This window comes from Thalassophryne amazonica, chromosome 12 (assembly GCF_902500255.1).
Source record: "Thalassophryne amazonica chromosome 12, fThaAma1.1, whole genome shotgun sequence".
Classification (NCBI taxonomy): domain Eukaryota; kingdom Metazoa; phylum Chordata; class Actinopteri; order Batrachoidiformes; family Batrachoididae; genus Thalassophryne; species Thalassophryne amazonica.
This window is the reverse complement of record NC_047114.1, coordinates 9,580,204-9,599,620: the sequence shown is the minus strand read 5'-3', so window position 1 is coordinate 9,599,620 and position 19,417 is coordinate 9,580,204. Positions and strand designations below refer to the sequence as shown.

General features: G+C 40.7%; 1 protein-coding gene across 1 annotated transcript in view; it reads left to right on the top strand.

Moving 5' to 3' along the window:
* proca (protein C (inactivator of coagulation factors Va and VIIIa), a) overlaps positions 1–18,763 on the top strand; it is a 54,931-nt gene extending 36,168 nt beyond the window's left edge. The window contains 1 exon segment of the mRNA XM_034184076.1: positions 18,042–18,763. Within this exon segment, the coding sequence (XP_034039967.1) occupies positions 18,042–18,649 (608 nt within the window). The 3' untranslated portion in view covers positions 18,650–18,763.
* The last annotated feature ends 654 nt before the right edge of the window (positions 18,764–19,417 follow it).

Sequence of the window (19,417 nt, the reverse complement as noted above, 5' to 3'; positions counted from 1 at the left end):
TTCAGAAAGCGCTGTAACTAGGTTTAAGGATATGATTCCTTCTTTATGTTCTCTAATGCCATATACCAACACAGTGCAGAGTAGCTACCTAAACTCTGTAAGTGAGATAGAGTATCTCGTCAATAGTTTTACATCCTCATTGAAGACAACTTTGGATGCTGTAGCTCCTCTGAAAAAGAGAGCTTTAAATCAGAAGTGCCTGACTCCGTGGTATAACTCACAAACTCGTAGCTTAAAGCAGATAACCCGTAAGTTGGAGTGGAAATGGCATCTCACTAATTTAGAAGATCTTCACTTAGCCTGGAAAAAGAGTCTGTTGCTCTATAAAAAAGCCCTCCGTAAAGCTAGGACATCTTTCTACTCATCACTAATTGAAGAAAATAAGAACAACCCCAGGTTTCTTTTCAGCACTGTAGCCAGGCTGACAAAGAGTCAGAGCTCTATTGAGCTGAGTATTCCATTAACTTTAACTAGTAATGACTTCATGACTTTCTTTGCTAACAAAATTTTAACTATTAGAGAAAAAATTACTCATAACCATCCCAAAGACGTATCGTTATCTTTGGCTGCTTTCAGTGATGCCGGTATTTGGTTAGACTCTTTCTCTCCGATTGTTCTGTCTGAGTTATTTTCATTAGTTACTTCATCCAAACCATCAACATGTTTATTAGACCCCATTCCTATCAGGCTGCTCAAGGAAGCCCTACCATTATTTAATGCTTCGATCTTAAATATGATCAATCTATCTTTGTTAGTTGGCTATGTACCACAGGCTTTTAAGGTGGCAGTAATTAAACCATTACTTAAAAAGCCATCACTTGACCCAGCTATCTTAGCTAATTATAGGCCAATCTCCAACCTTCCTTTTCTCTCAAAAATTCTTGAAAGGGTAGTTGTAAAACAGCTAACTGATCATCTGCAGAGGAATGGTCTATTTGAAGAGTTTCAGTCAGGTTTTAGAATTCATCATAGTACAGAAACAGCATTAGTGAAGGTTACAAATGATCTTCTTATGGCCTCAGACAGTGGACTCATCTCTGTGCTTGTTCTGTTAGACCTCAGTGCTGCTTTTGATACTGTTGACCATAAAATTTTATTACAGAGATTAGAGCATGCCATAGGTATTAAAGGCACTGCGCTGCGGTGGTTTGAATCATATTTGTCTAATAGATTACAATTTGTTCATGTAAATGGGGAATCTTCTTCACAGACTAAAGTTAATTATGGAGTTCCACAAGGTTCTGTGCTAGGACCAATTTTATTCACTTTATACATGCTTCCCTTAGGCAGTATTATTAGACGGTATTGCTTAAATTTTCATTGTTACGCAGATGATACCCAGCTTTATCTATCCATGAAGCCAGAGGACACACACCAATTAGCTAAACTGCAGGATTGTCTTACAGACATAAAGACATGGATGACCTCTAATTTCCTGCTTTTAAACTCAGATAAAACTGAAGTTATTGTACTTGGCCCCACAAATCTTAGAAACATGGTGTCTAACCAGATCCTTACTCTGGATGGCATTACCCTGACCTCTAGTAATACTGTGAGAAATCTTGGAGTCATTTGAGTCATTGGAGTCATCTCCCTCAGCCCCAACCAGTCCCAGCAGAAGACTGCCCCTCCCTGAGCCTGGTTCTGCTGGAGGTTTCTTCCTGTTAAAAGGGAGTTTTTCCTTCCCACTGTAGCCAAGTGCTTGCTCACAGGGGGTTGTTTTGACCGTTGGGGTTTTACATAATTATTGTATGGCCTTGCCTTACAATATAAGGCACCTTGGGGCAACTGTTTGTTGTGATTTGGCGCTATATATAAAAAAATTGATTGATTGATTGATTGATTGATTGATTGATAATCCACCACTCCTATGATCCTTTAGTCCTTGGCTCTGAGATCCATGTACAGTGGTCGTCCACGTGTTGGACCAAACTCTTCTCTGTGACACAGCAATGTCCACCACCGCTTCAGGGGTGTGAGTCCATTGATTTGATTTGATTTATTCAGCAATAACATCCCTTTTACTTTTCCCTTGTTTGGTTTTTAACTCATGTTCGCCATAGCAGATCTGAAGTGGATCTGCATGTGGATTTGACACAGATACGTTGTTAACCCCCGAAATGTGAATTAGCTGCAAATCTTGAATTATTGCAAAACATGAATACTGAAAAAATATCTCCCAAAACATGAACGCAGGTCTCGAAAAAAAAAAATGCCATTCATAATATATATATATATATTGTCAGGGCTCGTGATGGATTGACACAGGAAACAGGTGGAGACCAATACAGACTCTCAGATATGGCTGGTTGTGATGAATAAAAAGCTTTATCTTGGAACCAGACAGTAGATTCAGTACACGGGTAATCAGATAACGAGGCAGAGGTATCAGACAGGGTACAGGCTGGGACGTGGTCAAAACTACAGGCTGAGATCATACCAACGGTGTCGAGGAGTGTCACAGGCAAAAACAGAGGCAGAGTCAAAATACAAGCTGAGTTTAGGATTAAGGCAAGGCAGAGGTCGGAGCAAACAAACAAGGGCAAAACACTGAGAATCAAACAGGTCACGAACTGAAGGCGAGAGAGTGAACAAAGTCAACAATCGGGCAGTGAGCTGATGAACTGTGAGGGTTTAAATAAGGAGCAAACTAACCAGGGTGATGTGAAGCAGGTGTGTGGAAGTCCCTGGAACAGGGTGTGATCAGGGAAGACAAAGATTGTGCATAGTGCAAGATAGTAAAGGAAAGCACAGAGTGGAGGTATGAAAGAGACAAAGACACATGAGCAGGTGCAAGAGCGGGAGTGAATGAAAACACAAACCAGACAGAATCAAAGTGTGAGACAAAGACACAATGGCAGGTGCAGTGATCAGGAGTGGGCACATACTAGGATGGGCGTGAGGGAAACAGAGAACTATGAGCAGAGCTAAAATGGAATCTAAGGACGGAATAATATATTAACAAGACCTGACAGACCATGACCACAAGAACTGCAAAAAATAAGCAGATGATAACTAAATGAGAAATAATGAAAACACAACCTGGCTGCACAAACTATATTCAAACAGAGACAAAACAAAACCGGTGACTACGGAATCGTGCAATTAATAAAACAAGATAGCTGATAAACCGAGAATGGAAAAAATGACAAAGGGAGCATAATCCAGTGAGCAATACTGAAGATAAATAATAACAAAAACCTGTGACTAAGCATAATACAAACAAATGTGATTAACAGAATAAAACTAAGACTAATGAAACTTAAAGCACCATGAGTGAACAAATACAAAAACAAACTACATAATAAATAATAAGCAAAGAATGACAAAAGTGTAACATAAAGAAAAGCAACGAAAAACTGAATGACTGCAAACTAAATGATGAGGTGCTGAATGAAACCAGTGACTAAATAGTAAACAAAGCAAAACAATAAACAGAACCAAACTGAGACTAACATGATAAAGTATGAACTGAAGAAAAGTAGAAGCAGAAAATCACAAAGGAAATCCACCAAGGGCTAAGACATAAACCTGAGCTATATATATATACACGAGGTCTGTTAGAAAAGTATCCGACCTTATTATTTTTTTAAAAAACCATATGGATTTGAATCACGTGTGATTGCGTCAGACAAGCTTGAACCCTCATGCGCATGCGTGAGTTTTTTCATGCCTGTCGGTTGCGTCATTCGCCTGTGAGCAGGCTTTGAGTGAGGTGTGGTCCACCCATCTCATCTATTTTTTATTGCGAATAAATGTCTGAACGATTTGGAGCTTTGCTGCATCAATTTTTTTACAGAAACTGTGAGAGACCTCCAGGTGGACACCGTTCGAAAAATTAATATGGCTTTCAGGGACGATTTTATGGGGATTAAACAGATTATGGGGTTTTACTGCAAATGATTTTTTTGGCAGTGGAAAGGTTCATTCAGTAGTTCCAACTGTGTTGAACTACTGAATGAACCTTTTATGTTTTCAAAGTTTTTTTTCTTTTATCAGTTATCCACATACAGCAACACATCCAAGTACATGTACTATCAAAATAAAAATAGTTAAGCTATCAAATTTACATAAATTTACAGTTTATGATGATTCATTTGATGAATTTAAAGCCTGAGTTATGCTTCTGCAGCTCTGTAACTCCGTGTCATGCAATGACGTGTGTGACAGTATTAAAGTTCTCTGTCTCTGGCTTATGCTTTATTATGGACTATGAACCTCAACAAGCTTTTCTTTCTACAATCATCACCTCCAATTCAAAGGTAAGCTGTACAATTTCCTGTTTTTCCGACTCTGTGTTATAAATTTGCAGACTGTTTTGTCAAATGTATGTGATCCCGAAATGTAATTAGCGTGCGCACTGCAAAAACTATTAAAATATGAGAGGAGACAAAGGAGTGAAAGCAGAAAAGTGTGAAATCACAGCCTTTTGTTTCTGGTTTAACAGGTGCAGGTCAGGCTGCAGGTCCGAGGCCGAGCACGGTGTGAAAAAATAAGCGGTCAGGCTTTTAATCACAGAAATGACCAAGAGTAACAAGAGTACAGGCTGTTTGGGCTGCAAAGACAAGCACAAGGCCAGAATTACAGAAAAGCAAAGTACAAGGTGCACAGTACCTTCACATGAAAGCAGAGGAACACGTAAGAAAATGTTTATAACTTTACATATTCAACAGAAAATGAAAACATTCTATCATTGGTAGAGGACAAAGCAAATTTATACTTTCCTGCTGCTACACATCAGAATTTTGGCTCTCTGTTGGGACTGTTTACACTGAGACTGCTACCTGCTGCTTTGGACTTGAATTAACAGTCTTTTTCAAGACTTTTTTTACTTTTTTACCTTTTTTTTTTTTTTTTTTTTTACTTTTTTACTGTGCTCCAACGCCTAAAGAAGACCTCTAACGGTCGAAACATCGCGACGGAGCACTTTTATCTGCTAACTTTCATCAGCGTTGGCAAGCTAACTAGCTTGCTAACGCTTTCGTTTTATTTTTTTATTTTTTATTTTTTTTTCTCTTTTAGCACTGTTTGTCGTGCGTTGCCTGTGCTGCTTCATGGCCTGTTTGGTGCCTTGATTGGGGCACTCCTTCTGCTGAATCACCTTTAAATTATTTACACATTATTCACTTTGTGTGTTTTTAGGAATCCGCTAGGTTGCGTAGCTACTAGCTCTTAGCCGATTTAGCATGGCGGCTTCTCCTGTCTCTCCCGCACTTTTCTGCTCTGGGTGTGAAATGTTTAGTTATTCCTCGGCCTCCTTTAGCAGTAACGGTACTTGTAATAAGTTGCAGCTTATTCGTAGCTTTGGAGGCCAGGCTGGGCGAATTGGAGACTCGGCTCCGCACCGTGGAAAATTCTACAGCTAGCCAGGCCCCTGTAGTCGGTGCGGACCAAGGTAGCTTAGCTGCCGCTAGTTCCCCCCTGGCAGATCCCGGGCAGTCGGGAAAGCAGGCTGACTGGGTGACTGTGAGGAGGAAGCGTAGCCCTAAACAGAAGCCCCGTGTACACCGTCAACCCGTTCACATCTCTAACCGTTTTTCCCCACTCGACGATACACTCGCCGAGGATCAAACTCTGGTTATTGGCGACTCTGTTTTGAGAAATGTGAAGTTAGCGACACCAGCAACCATTGTCAATTGTCTTCCGGGGGCCAGAGCAGGCGACATCGAAGGACATTTGAAATTGCTGGCTAAGGCTAAGCGTAAATTTGGTAAGATTGTAATTCACGTCGGCAGTAATGACACTCGGTTACGCCAATCGGAGGTCACTAAAATTAACATTGAATCGGTGTGTAACTTTGCAAAAACAATGTCGGACTCTGTTGTTTTCTCTGGGCCCCTCCCCAATCAGACCGGGAGTGACATGTTTAGCCGCATGTTCTCCTTGAATTGCTGGCTGTCTGAGTGGTGTCCAAAAAATGAGGTGGGCTTCATTGATAATTGGCAAAGCTTCTGGGGACAAACCTGGTCTTGTTAGGAGAGACGGCATCCATCCCACTTTAGATGGAGCAGTTCTCATTTCTAGAAATCTGGCCAATTTTCTTGGATCCTCCAAACTGTGACTGTCCAGCGTTGGGACCAGGAGGCAGAGCTGTGGTCTTATACACCTCTCTGCAGCTTCTCTCCCCCTGCCATCCCCTCATTACCCCATCCCCGTAGAGACGGTGCCTGCTCCCAGACCACCAATAACCAGTAAAAATCTATTTAAGCATAAAAATTCAAAAAGAAAAAATAATATAGCACCTTCAATTGCACCACAGACTAAACAGTTAAATGTGGTCTATTAAACATTAGGTCTCTCTCTTCTAAGTCCCTGTTGGTAAATGATATAATAATTGATCAACGTATTGATTTATTCTGCCTAACAGAAACCTGGTTACAGCAGGATGAATATGTTAGTTTAAATGAGTCAACACCCCCGAGCCACACTAACTGTCAGAATGCTCGTAGCACGGGCCGTGGCGGAGGATTAGCAGCAATCTTCCATTCCAGCTTATTAATTAATCAAAACCTAGACAGAGCTTTAATTCATTTGAAAGCTTGTCTCTTAGTCTTGTCCATCCAAATTGGAAGTCCCAAAAACCAGTTTTATTTGTTATTATCTATCGTCCACCTGGTCGTTACTGTGAGTTTCTCTGTGAATTTCAGACCTTTTGTCTGACTTAGTGCTTAGCTCAGATAAGATAATTATAGTGGGCGATTTTAATATCCACACAGATGCTGAGAATGACAGCCTCAACACTGCATTTAATCTATTATTAGACTCTATTGGCTTTGCTCAAAAAGTAAATGAGTCCACCCACCACTTTAATCATATCTTAGATCTTGTTCTGACTTATGGTATGGGAATAGAAGATTTAGCAGTATTCCCTGAAAACTCCCTTCTGTCTGATCATTTTTTAATAACATTTCCATTTACCCTGATGGACTACCCTGCAGTGGGGAATAAGTTTCATTACACTAGAAGTCTTTCAGAAAGCGCTGTAACTAGGTTTAAGGATATGATTCCTTCGTTATGTTCTCTAATGTCATATACCAACACAGAGCAGAGTAGCTACCTAAACTCTGTAAGGGAGTTAGAGTATCTCGTCAATAGTTTTACATCCTCTTTGAAGACAACTTTGGATGCTGTAGCTCCTCTGAAAAAGAGAGCTTTAAATCAGAAGTGTCTGACTCCGTGGTATAACTCACAAACTCGTAGCTTAAAGCAGATAACCCGTAAGTTGGAGAGGAAATGGCGTCTCACTAACTTACAAGATCTTCACTTAGCCTGGAAAAAGAGTTTGTTGCTCTATAAAAAAAGCCCTCCATAAAGCTAGGACATCTTTCTACTCATCACTAATTGAAGAAAATAAGAATAACCTCAGGTTTCTTTTCAGCACTGTAGCTAGGCTGACAAAGAGTCAGAGCTCTATTGAGCTGAGTATTCCATTAACTTTAACTAGTAATGACTTCATGACTTTCTTTGCTAACAAAATTTTGACTATTAGAGAAAAAATTACTCATAACCATCCCAAAGATGTATCGTTATCTTTGGCTGCTTTCAGTGATGCCGGTATTTGGTTAGACTCTTTCTCTCCGATTGTTCTGTCTGAGTTATTTTCATTGGTTGCTTCGTCCAAACCATCGGCATGTTTATTGGACCCCATTCCTGCCAGGCTGCTCAAGGAAGTCCTACCATTATTTAATGCTTCAATCTTAAATATGATCAATCTATCTTTGTTAGCTGGTTATGTACCACAGGCCTTTAAGGTGGCAGTAATTAAACCATTACTTAAAAAGCCATCACTTGATCCAGCTATCTTAGCTAATTATAGGCCAATTTCCAACCTTCCTTTTCTCTCGAAGATTCTTGAGAGGGTAGTTGTAAAACAGTTAACTGATCACCTGCAGAGGAATGGTCTATTTGAAGAGTTTCAGTCAGGTTTTAGAATTCATCATAGTACAGAAACAGCATTAGTGAAGGTTACAAATGATCTTCTTATGGCTTCGGACAGTGGACTTATCTCTGTGCTTGTTCTGTTGGACCTCAGTGCTGCTTTTGATACTGTTGACCATAAAATTTTATTACAGAGATTAGAGCATGTCATAGGTATTAAAGGCACTGCGCTGCGGTGGTTTGAATCATATTTGTCTAATAGATTACAGTTTGTTCATGTAAATGGGGAATCTTCTTCACAGACTAAAGTTAATTATGGAGTTCCACAAGGTTTCTGTGCTAGGACCAATTTTATTCACTTTATACATGCTTCCCTTAGGCAGTATTATTAGACGGTATTGCTTAAATTTTCATTGTTACGCAGATGATACCCAGCTTTATCTATCCATGAAGCCTGAGGATACACACCAATTAGCTAAACTGCAGGATTGTCTTACAGACATAAAGACATGGATGACCTCTAATTTCCTGCTTTTAAACTCAGATAAAACTGAAGTTATTGTACTTGGCCCCACAAATCTTAGAAGCATGGTGTCTAACCAGATCGTTGCTCTGGATGGCATTTCCCTGATCTCTAGTAATACTGTGAGAAATCTTGGAGTCATTTTTGATCAGGATATGTCATTCAAAGCGCATATTAAACAAATATGTAGGACTGCCTTTTTGCATTTACGCAATATCTCTAAAATCAGAAAGGTCTTGTCTCAGAGTGATGCTGAAAACTAATTCATGCATTTATTTCCTCTAGGCTGGACTATTGTAATTCATTATTATCAGGTTGTCCTAAAAGTTCCCTAAAAAGCCTTCAGTTGGTCCAGAATGCTGCAGCTAGAGTACTGACGGGGACTAGCAGGAGAGAGCCTATCTCACCCGTGTTGGCCTCTCTTCATTGGCTTCCTGTTAATTCTAGAATAGAATTTAAAATTCTTCTTCTTACTTATAAGGTTTTGAATAATCAGGTCCCATCTTATCTTAGGGACCTCGTAGTACCATATTACCCCATTAGAGCGCTTCGCTCTCAGACTGCGGGCCTTACTTGTAGTTCCTAGGTTTGTAAGAGTAGAATGGGAGGCAGAGCCTTCAGCTTTCAGGCTCCTCTCCTGTGGAACCAGCTCCCAATTCAGATCAGGGAGACAGATACCCTCTCTACTTTTAAGATTAGGCTTAAAACTTTCCTTTTCGCTAAGGCTTATAGTTAGGGCTGGATCGGGTGACCCTGGACCATCCCTTGGTTATGCTGCTTTAGACGTAGATTGTGGGGGTTCCATGATGCACTGTTTCTTTCCTTTTTTGCTCCGTATGCATCACTCTGCATTTAATCATTAGTGATCGATCTCTGCCCCCCTTCACGGCATGTCTTTTTCCTGTTTTTTTCCCTCAGCCCCAACCAGTCTCAGCAGAAGACTGCTCCTCCCTGAGCCTGGTTCTGCTGGAGGTTTCTTCCTGTTAAAAGGGAGTTTTTCCTTCCCACTGTTGCCAAGTGCTTGCTCATAGGGGTCGTTTTGACCGTTGGGGTTTTTTCATAATTATTGTATGGCCTTGCCTTGCAATATGGAGCGCCTTGGGGCAATGTTTGTTGTGATTTGGCGCTATATAAGAAAAAAGTTGATTGATTGACATGCTGTAGATTTACAAATACAATATTGATTCAATACATGCACAATGTGTGATGATTAATGCTACACTGAGGCTTGCCGTCAGAGGCTCTGAGCTTCCAAATACCTGGAGCCACTACTTTGGACCAAAAATATTTCTCTAAAAATATTTCTCCAACCCTGGTTTTAATGGAAATACATTGTGATTGGATGGGACATTTTATCTGATGTGAGTGAAAAATCCATTATAAAAAAATCTGTTATATATGGTGTTTATTACATGGAAAACATCTGGTTTATACAATGACAGTTTAGGTGAGTTTGACTGTACATGGGACTGAACAATAAATTTACCTTACAAAACTTTGACGATGATGTTGGCTTCCATCCCACACAGCTGACTTTATTTTCCCAAATTTTTCATCTGTTTGGATCTGAAGGGAATCTGTACATCTTGAACCCCTTGTTGTGTCTATTTGTGCATCCAAATGCACAGCAACCCAGCATTTTGAGCAGATAACTAAATAAAATACCTGAATTCACATGCAGACAACTTAACAGGGAACAATATTTGGGCCCCGATATTGGCGAGAAGACCGTCATGTTGCTACTCTCGAATAAAGGGACTCTATTAGTGAACTCCACCCCCTCCCCCATAAAAACAACAACACAACAAAAACAAAACAAAACAAAAATCATTGTGTGGTGATAGGGTTTGCACATAAAGATTTATGCAATAACTGATTCATCATAAACTGAATCCATAAACTACTAACCTGAAAAAAAACAAAACAAAAAACAAAAACAAATGATATTCACATTTTGTGAGACCAGCTCTCACGTTTCTGGAGACATTTTTTCCATATTTACATTTTGCAATTAACGGTAAAAATTCATTATTTGCAGCCAATTCATGTTTTGGGGGTTAACATACGTCCTTCTCTGTCCTCCTGTGTTTTGCCTCGATGGGACAGATGACACATTTCCACAGCACACCAATTAGTAGAAAGATTGTCTATGTTTAAAGAGCTGAATCTGAGCACAGAGAGAGACAGCCTGGCAATGACTTTTTGGTCAAACGAATGGTTACTTAGAGAAACTCAGATCAATCAATCAATTTTTTTTTTTTATATAGCGCCAAATCACAACAAACAGTTGCCCCAAAGGCGCTTTATATTGCAAGGCAAGGCCATACAATACTTATGTAAAACCCCAACGGTCAAAAACGATCCCCCTGTGAGCAAGCACTTGGCTACAGTGGGAAGGAAAACCTCCCTTTTAACAGGAAGAAACCTCCAGCAGAACCAAGCTCAGGGAGGGGCCGTCTTCTGCTGGGACTGGTTGGGGCCTGAGGGAGAGAACCAGGAAAAAGGACATGCTGTGGCAGGGGAGCAGAGACGATCACTAATGATTAAATGCAGAGTGGTGCATACAGAGCAAAAAGAGAAAGAAACAGTGCATCATGGGAAACCCCCCAGCAGGAACTACAAGTAAGCCTGCAGTCTGAGAGCGAAGCGCTCTCTTGGGGTGATATGGTACTACGGAGGTCCCTAAGATAAGATGGGACCTGTTATTCAAAACCTTATAAGTAAGAAGAAGAATTTTAATTCTATTCTAGAATTAACAGGAAGACAATGAAGAGAGGCCAATATGGGTGAGATATGCTCTCTCCCTTCTAGTCCCCGTCAGTTACTCTAGCTGCCAGCATTTGAATTAACTGAAGGCTTTTTTAGGGAACTTTTAGGACAACTGATAATAATGAATTACAATGTCCAGCCTAGAGGAAATAAATGCATGAATTAGTTTTTCAGCATCACTCTGAGACAGACCCTTTCTGATTTTAGAATATGCGTAAATGCAAAAAAGCAGTCCTACATATTTTTTTTAATATGCGCTTTGAATGACATATCCTGATCAAAAATGACTCCAAGATTCTCACAGTATACTAGAGGTCAGGGCAATGCCATCCAGAGAAGGATCTGGTTATAGCACCATGTTTCTAAGATTTGGGGGCCAAGTACAATAACTTCAGTTTATCTGAGTTAAAGCAGGAAATTAGAGGTCATCCATGTCTTTATGTCTGTAAGGACAATCCTGCAGTTTTAGCTAATTGGTGTGTGTCCTCTGGCTTCATGGATAGATAAGCTGGTATCATCCTGCGTAACAATGAAAATTTAAGCAATACCGTCTAATAATACTGCCTAAGGGAAGCAGGTATAAGTGAATTAAAATTGGTCCTAGCACAGAACCTTGTGGAACTCCATAATTAACTTTAGTCTGTGAAGAAGATTCCCCATTTACATGAACAAATTGTAATCTATTAGACAAATATGATTCAAACCACCGCAGCGCAGTGCCTTTAATACCTATGGCATGCTCTAATCTCTGTAATAAATTTTATGGTCAACAGTATCAAAAGCAGCACTGAGGTCTAACAGGACAAGCACAGAGATGAGTCCACTGTCTGAGGCCCATAAGAAGATCATTGTAACCTTCACTAATGCTGTTTCTGTACTATGATGAATTCTAAAACCTGACTGAACTCTTCAAATAGACCATCCTCTGCAGATGATCAGTTAGCTGTTTTACAACTACCCTTTCAAGAATTTTTGAGAGAAAAGGAAGGTTGGAGATTGGCCTATCTTAGCTAAGATAGCTGGGTCAAGTGATGGCTTTTTAAGTAATGGTTAATTACTGCCACCTTAAAAGCCTGTGGTACATAGCCAACTAACAAAGATAGATTGATCATATTTAAGATCGAAGCATTAAATAATGGTAGGGCTTCCTTGAGCAGCCTGGTAGGAATGGGGTCTAATAAACATGTTGATGGTTTGGATGAAGTAACTAATGAAATAACTCAGACAGAACAATCTGAGAGAAAGAGTCTAACCAAATACCGGCATCACTGAAAGCAGCCAAAGATAACGATACGTCTTTGGGATGGTTATGAGTAATTTTTTTCTCTAATAGTTAAAATTTTGTTAGCAAAGAAGTCATGAAGTCATTACTAGTTAAAGTTAATGGAATACTCAGCTCAATAGAGCTCTGACTCTTGTCAGCCTGGCTACAGTGCTGAAAAGAACCTGGGGTTGTTCTTATTTTCTTCAATTAGTGATGAGTAGAAAGATGTCTAGCTTTACGGAGGGCTTTTTATAGAGCAACAGACTCTTTTTCCAGGCTAAGTGAAGATCTTCTAAATTAGTGAGACGCCATTTCCTCTCCAACTTACTGGGTTATCTGAGTTTGTGAGTTATACCACGGAGTCAGGCACTTCTGATTTAAGCTCTCTTTTTTAGAGGAGCTACAGCATACAAAATTGTCTTCAATGAGGATGTAAAACTATTGACGAGATACTCTATCTCACTTACAGAGTTTAGGTAGCTACTCTGCACTGTGTTGTTTATATGGCATTAGAGAACATAAAGAAGGAATCATATCCTTAAACCTAGTTACAGGTGCTTTCTGAAAGACTTCTAGTGTAATGAAACTTATTCCCCACTGCTGGGTAGTCCATTAGAGTAAATGTAAATGTTATTAAGAAATGATCAGACAGAAGGGAGTTTTCAGGGAATACTGTTAAGTCTTCTATTTCCATACCATAAGTCAGAACAAGATCTAAGTATGATTAAAGTGGTGGGTGGACTCATTTACTTTTTGAGCAAAGCCAATAGAGTCTAATAATAGATTAAATGCAGTGTTGAGGCTGTTCATTCTCAGCATCTGTGTGGATGTTAAAATCGCCCCACTATAATTATCTTATCTGAGCTAAGCACTAAGTCAGACAAAAGGTCTGAAAATTCACAGAGAAACTCACAGTAACGACCAGGTGGACGATAGATAATAACAAATAAAACTGGTTTTTTGGGACTTCCAATTTGGATGGACAAGACTAAGAGTCAAGCTTTCAATGAATTAAAGCTCTGTCTGGGTTTTTGATTAATTAATAGCTGGAATGGAAGATTGCTGCTAATCCTCCGCCCCGGCCCCGTGCTACGAGCATTCTGACAGTTAGTGTGACTCGGGGGTGTTGACTCATTTAAACTAACATATTCATCCTGCTGTAACCAGGTTTCTGTAAGGCAGAATAAATCAATATGTTTGATCAATTATTATATCATTTACCAACAGGGACTTAGAAGAGAGAGACCTAATGTTTAATAGACCACATTTAACTGTTTAGTCTGTGGTGCAGTTGAAGGTGCTATATTATTTTTTCTTTTGAATTTTATGCTTAAATAGATTTTTGCTGGTTATTGGTAGTACAAATGATACAAATGATCCTCCTCATCTGGGAGCAGACGGTGCCTGCTCCCAGATGAGGAGGATCATTTGTATTGTGAAGAAATGTCAGCTTTGACAGTTTGTCCATGTGGTGTGTTTCTCTGCAGTGGCTGTCCTAGAGTGATTTACTCCCCGGGCAAAACCCCCTGCGTGTGCCCCCCCCCCCCCCCCCCCCCGCGCACACTAACGTGGCCACCACCTCTGCCCCACCACCCATGAAAACACTAACTTCGTCCAGAACACCCACAATCCCACAAATTAACTCACAACAGCTATTTTCAAGAACAAATTTCCGGTTTTAATGTCTACTGCAATAACAAACACAAAGATAAACCAATAATTGCTTCAATAAAGTTTTTGCACATAAAAAAAACCAAAAGACTCAGTGACTTCACATTACAACTATGTACAATACACGTATTTAAGAAAGTACAACTGCACTACAGCACCACCCGATGGTCAAAATATTGCACATCATTCAGTTTTACCAACAGAGTGCACTTTGCATTATCATAGAGTACCATTCACCATAATGAACAAGACTTAAACCTCCATTAAAGTTGCACCATATAAATAACAAAAGAAGTTAATCTGTATATTACAGAATACCATGAAGTGACAAAAAAATGTACAAAAAAACCCCTATACATTAAAGTGGCAAAAATGGTAAAGCGCAATCATGTATCATAAATAAATGAACTAACGACAGGTAAATTCTATACCCATTACTGTACACATAAGAAGAAATAACAAACACTATTGTGTATCATAAGTAACAGGAAGCAACAAGCAAAAATGGCAAACCACAATAATTTGTCATAAATAACAAGAAGTGCAAAAGAAGTAAGAGGAAAACAGTCTATGTACAAAAGTTTGCAGGAGGGCATCATAATTGTTTGCCACAGTGCTCACTATCCGTGATGTGAAATTCCATCAAGTAGGAGCATTTCTGGGCAACCTTGAGCAGCTGCAGACTCAGAAAGACATCCTCTTTGTGGATTTTGAGAAAAATGTGGCAAAAAATATTCTGCACTCAGATAAGCATTGATAGTGATAGAAGTCAGTCTCCAAACACAAGCAGCTACAAAAAACCCACCAGAAATAGAAACTCGATTGTCGCTAGTCGTTTTTAACAAAGAAAATGCAGCTAACAGGATTAGGAAAGTCTCCGGTTCAACTCAGAATAGAATGAAAATTAAAAAATGCTCCCACAAGATGTTTACACCAAAAGATCACTGATTCGCTCATTTCGCTGTCAATCAAAAAGGGATTCAGCCTCAGACAGATCATCCAATCATCATGCAGAAGCTGAGCGTCCGGGCCGGCCGAGGCCAGCCCACTGCCCCATAGATCCCCAGACACGCTGAGCGTCCGATGGGCGGGACAAAGCCCAGCATTTATCCAATGACTCGTCTTGTTTCACTGCAGTTTTTACTTTCGCTATTAAGCACTGTGAAGCTGCGGGAATACGTAAATCAATATATACCTTTTCCCTTTGCTCATTTCTCCTTTTCTTCTTTCTTTTTCTTTCGAAATTGGGCACCTGATGGCTTTGATCGTTTCCTATCCATGATTATGTCTTACTCCGTTTCGACCACCTCCTCGTCCAAACATTGAATGATTCCCCCCTCCCCCTGCACAAACTCTGCACTGTGCAGTGTTGCTCACCTAACGCGAGAGGTGAGATGGGGGGGGGGGCGCTCTGCCGTAACGTAACCACGAACTCCCCCGTCAGGACAACCCCCCCCCACCACGGTTTTATTTATTTATTTATTTTTGGACAGGTTTTTTTTGTTTGTTTTTTGTTTTGTTTTTGTTTTTTTTACCGTTTTTTTTTTCCGCACGCTTGTGCCACCCCCCCCTCGATGCGCCCCAGGCGGCTACCCGGTCGGCCCGCCTCCAGGACCGCCCCTGTTTCTCTGGATGTGATCTGGCATGCAGGTGCCTCAGTGTTGAGGACCCCAGAGGCTGGAGAAGGTCAAGGACCCACATTTCTCCTGGCTGCAGCAGATAGGTGGTTTAGAGAGGTGCGGCTGAACTGGTTGTCTGCTTGGGTGGTTGCCATCCAAGGGGAAGCAGTGTCGGGCATCACCAACGCACACTCCTGAGAAAGACCTGCTGATACTAACTAACGTTGAAGCAGACAGCTGTCAGGCAGCTGATGCTCAAATAGAATGTCTTCTGGTCTTCTGGCCAGCTATCTTAGCTAATTATAGGCCAATCTCCAACCTTCCTTTTCTCTCAAAAATTCTTGAAAGGGTAGTTGTAAAACAGCTAACTGATCATCTGCAGAGGAATGGTCTATTTGAACAGTCAGGTTTCAGAATTCATCATAGTACAGAAACAGCATTAGTGAAGGTTACAAATGATCTTCTTATGGCCTCAGACAGTGGACTCATCTCTGTGCTTGTCCTGTTAGACCTCAGTGCAGCTTTTGATACTGTTGACCATAAAATTTTATTACAGAGATTAGAGCATGCCATAGGTATTAAAGGCACTGTGCTGCAGTGGTTTGAATCATATTTATCTACTAGATTACAATTTGTTCATGTAAATGGGGAGTCTTCTTCACAGACTAAGGTTAATTATGGAGTTCCACAAGGTTCTGTTCTAGGACCAATTTTATTCACTTTATACATGCTTCCCTTAGGCAGTATTATTAGAAAGCATTGCTTAAATTTTCATTGTTACGCAGATGATACCCAGCTTTATCTATCCATGAAGCCAGAGGACACACACCAATTAGTTAAACTGCAGGAAAGTCTTTCAGACATAAAGACATGGATGACTAATTTCCTGCTTTTAAATTCAGATAAAACTGAAGTTATTGTACTTGGCCCCACAAATCTTAGAAACATGGTGTCTAACCAGATCCTTACTCTGGATGGTATTACCCTGACCTCCAGTAATACTGTGAGAAATCTTGGAGTCATTTTTGATCAGGATATGTCCTTCAATGCGCATATTAAGCAAATATGTTGGACTGCTTTTTTGCATTTGCACAATATCTCTAAAATTAGAAAGGTCTTGTCTCAGAGTGATGCTGAAAAGCTAATTCATGCATTTATTTCTTCTAGGCTGGACTATTGTAATTCATTATTATCAGGTTGTCCTAAAAGTTCCCTGAAACACCTTCAGTTAATTCAAAATGCTGCAGCTAGAGTACTGACAGGGACTAGAAGGAGAGAGCATATTTCACCCATATTGGCCTCTCTTCACTGGCTCCCTGTTAATCCATCCATCCATCCATCTTCTACCGCTTAGTCCAATTAAGGGTCGCGGGGGGCTGGAGCCTATCCCAGCAGTCATAGAGCATGAGGCGGGGTACACCCAGGATAGAATTTAAAATTCTTCTTCTTACTTATAAGGTTTTGAATAATCAGGTCCCATCTTATCTTGGGGACCTCATAGTACCATATCACCCCAATAGAGCGCTTTGCTCTCAGACTGCAGGCTTACTTGTAGTTCCTAGGGTTTGTAAGAGTAGAATGGGAGGCAGAGCCTTCAGCTTTCAGGCTCCTCTCCTGTGGAACCAGCTCCCAATTCGGATCAGGGAGACAGACACCCTCTCTACTTTTAAGATTAAGCTTAAAACTTTCCTTTTTGAAAAAGCTTATAGTTAGGGCTGGATCAGGTGACCCTGAACCATCCCTTAGTTATGCTGCTATAGACTTAGACTGTTGGGGGGTTCCCATGATGCACTGAGTGTTTCTTTCTCTTTTGCTCTGTATGCACCACTCTGCATTTAATCATTAGTGATTGATCTCTGCTCTCTTCCACAGCATGTCTTTTTCCTGATTCTCTCCCCTCAGCCCCAACCAGTCCCAGCAGAAGACTGCCCCTCCCTGAGCCTGGTTCTGCTGGAGGTTTCTTCCTGTTAAAAGGGAGTTTTTCCTTCCCACTGTCGCCAAGTGCTTGCTCATAGGGGGTCGTTTTGACCGTTGGGGTTTTTCTGTAATTATTGTATGGCTTTTGCCTTACAATATAAAGCACCTTGGGGCAACTGTTTGTTGTGATTTGGTGCTATATAAATGATAATAATAATAAATTTGATTTGATTTGATTTGGAAGCTGGAAGACAACTGGTCCACTTCCACTTCTGAAGTGTACTTGTGAAAGGACATATTTAGGAACTGATGACCCACATTAATCTTCTAATACACTCGCAGCACCTTCATCTTTTGAACAACATGTTACAAAGTTCAGTTTTTTTTTTTTTCTCTTCAGGTGACTATGAGCGCTTTAGGGACGAAGGCACTGAGGTAATCCGCAAAGTAGACAAGATCATCAAGCATCCAAACTACAATAGCAAGACTGTGGACAATGACATCGCTCTGCTGCGTATGGACTCGCCAGCGCCGCTATCTGACTACATCATTCCAATCTGCCTGCCAGGGCACATGATGGCTGAGCGGGTGCTTCACCTCAATGGTACCACCACCGTAGTCTCAGGTTGGGGCAAAGACGACATGGACAGCACCAGGTTTAGCTCAGCACTCAACGTCATCAAGGTGCCTCTTGTCAGTCACAGCATCTGCGCTCAACAGATGTCCCACAACATATCTGACAACGTCCTTTGTGCTGGGGTCCTTGGTAAAAAAATGGACGCCTGTGAAGGCGACAGCGGTGGGCCAATGGTCACCCTCTATCGAGACACCTGGTTCCTAATTGGGCTCGTGTCCTGGGGTGAAGGTTGTGGTATGGAGGACAAATTTGGCATCTACACAAAAGTGTCCAATTATAATGAGTGGATCAATCGTATGCGTGAGGAATGGGATCCAGCTAAACAGCCACAGCTGAGCCCCACACATCCAAATGAACCCCACAGTCTCTAAACCAGCCCCAACCCTCAACAGAGGACCCAGTTTGGTTTACCATGGAAAATGGTTCTTTGATATGCATGTGATCTAACAAGTTTTTGTTAATTAAAATGATTCTCTGTCAACAAATTCTGTTGTCATTTTTAATCTGAAATAACATGTCAGTGTTTGTGGAAATGTTGAACCAGTCACACTCACATTTTGGTGAACTACTTCGAGAAGTTTTCAGTGACCTGGGAATGTATCCGTGCCATCACCTTTCTGGCTCATCTGAAGAATCCTGGATGTAAAAGTGATGATGTAGATGTTCTATTAAAGGCCGTGTGTACTTATACTTTTTGGTTTCTTTGTTGTCAATAACGTTTAATATGAAATATTTGCTTCTGAAACACTCAACTCGATATTATGTGAAACCATTTGATCCCATTCGCTCAGCTGTCCCGAGTGTGTTGCACAGTTCAAAACACTCTTGGCACCATCGAGATGGAATACGCATCTGACAGTGGTCTGTGTGCAGATTGTGTGCCATCTGATCGCAATCTACATATTCTGACGCCATCATAACAGCATTTGAAATTGTCTGATTGCGGTTAGTTGAAGTCTGAGATGGATTGGTCATGGCAAAGCCTGCCAGGATGTCCTGCTTGTGCCATGTATGTCCGCTTCCACTGGACCCTGGCCAGGGAAGGCAAAGGAAATGTTGATATGTAATAGCATGTATGTGGCACAAATTCATCATGTGCAGTTGATGTAAACTGTGCAATCAAACTATAAGTATCATAT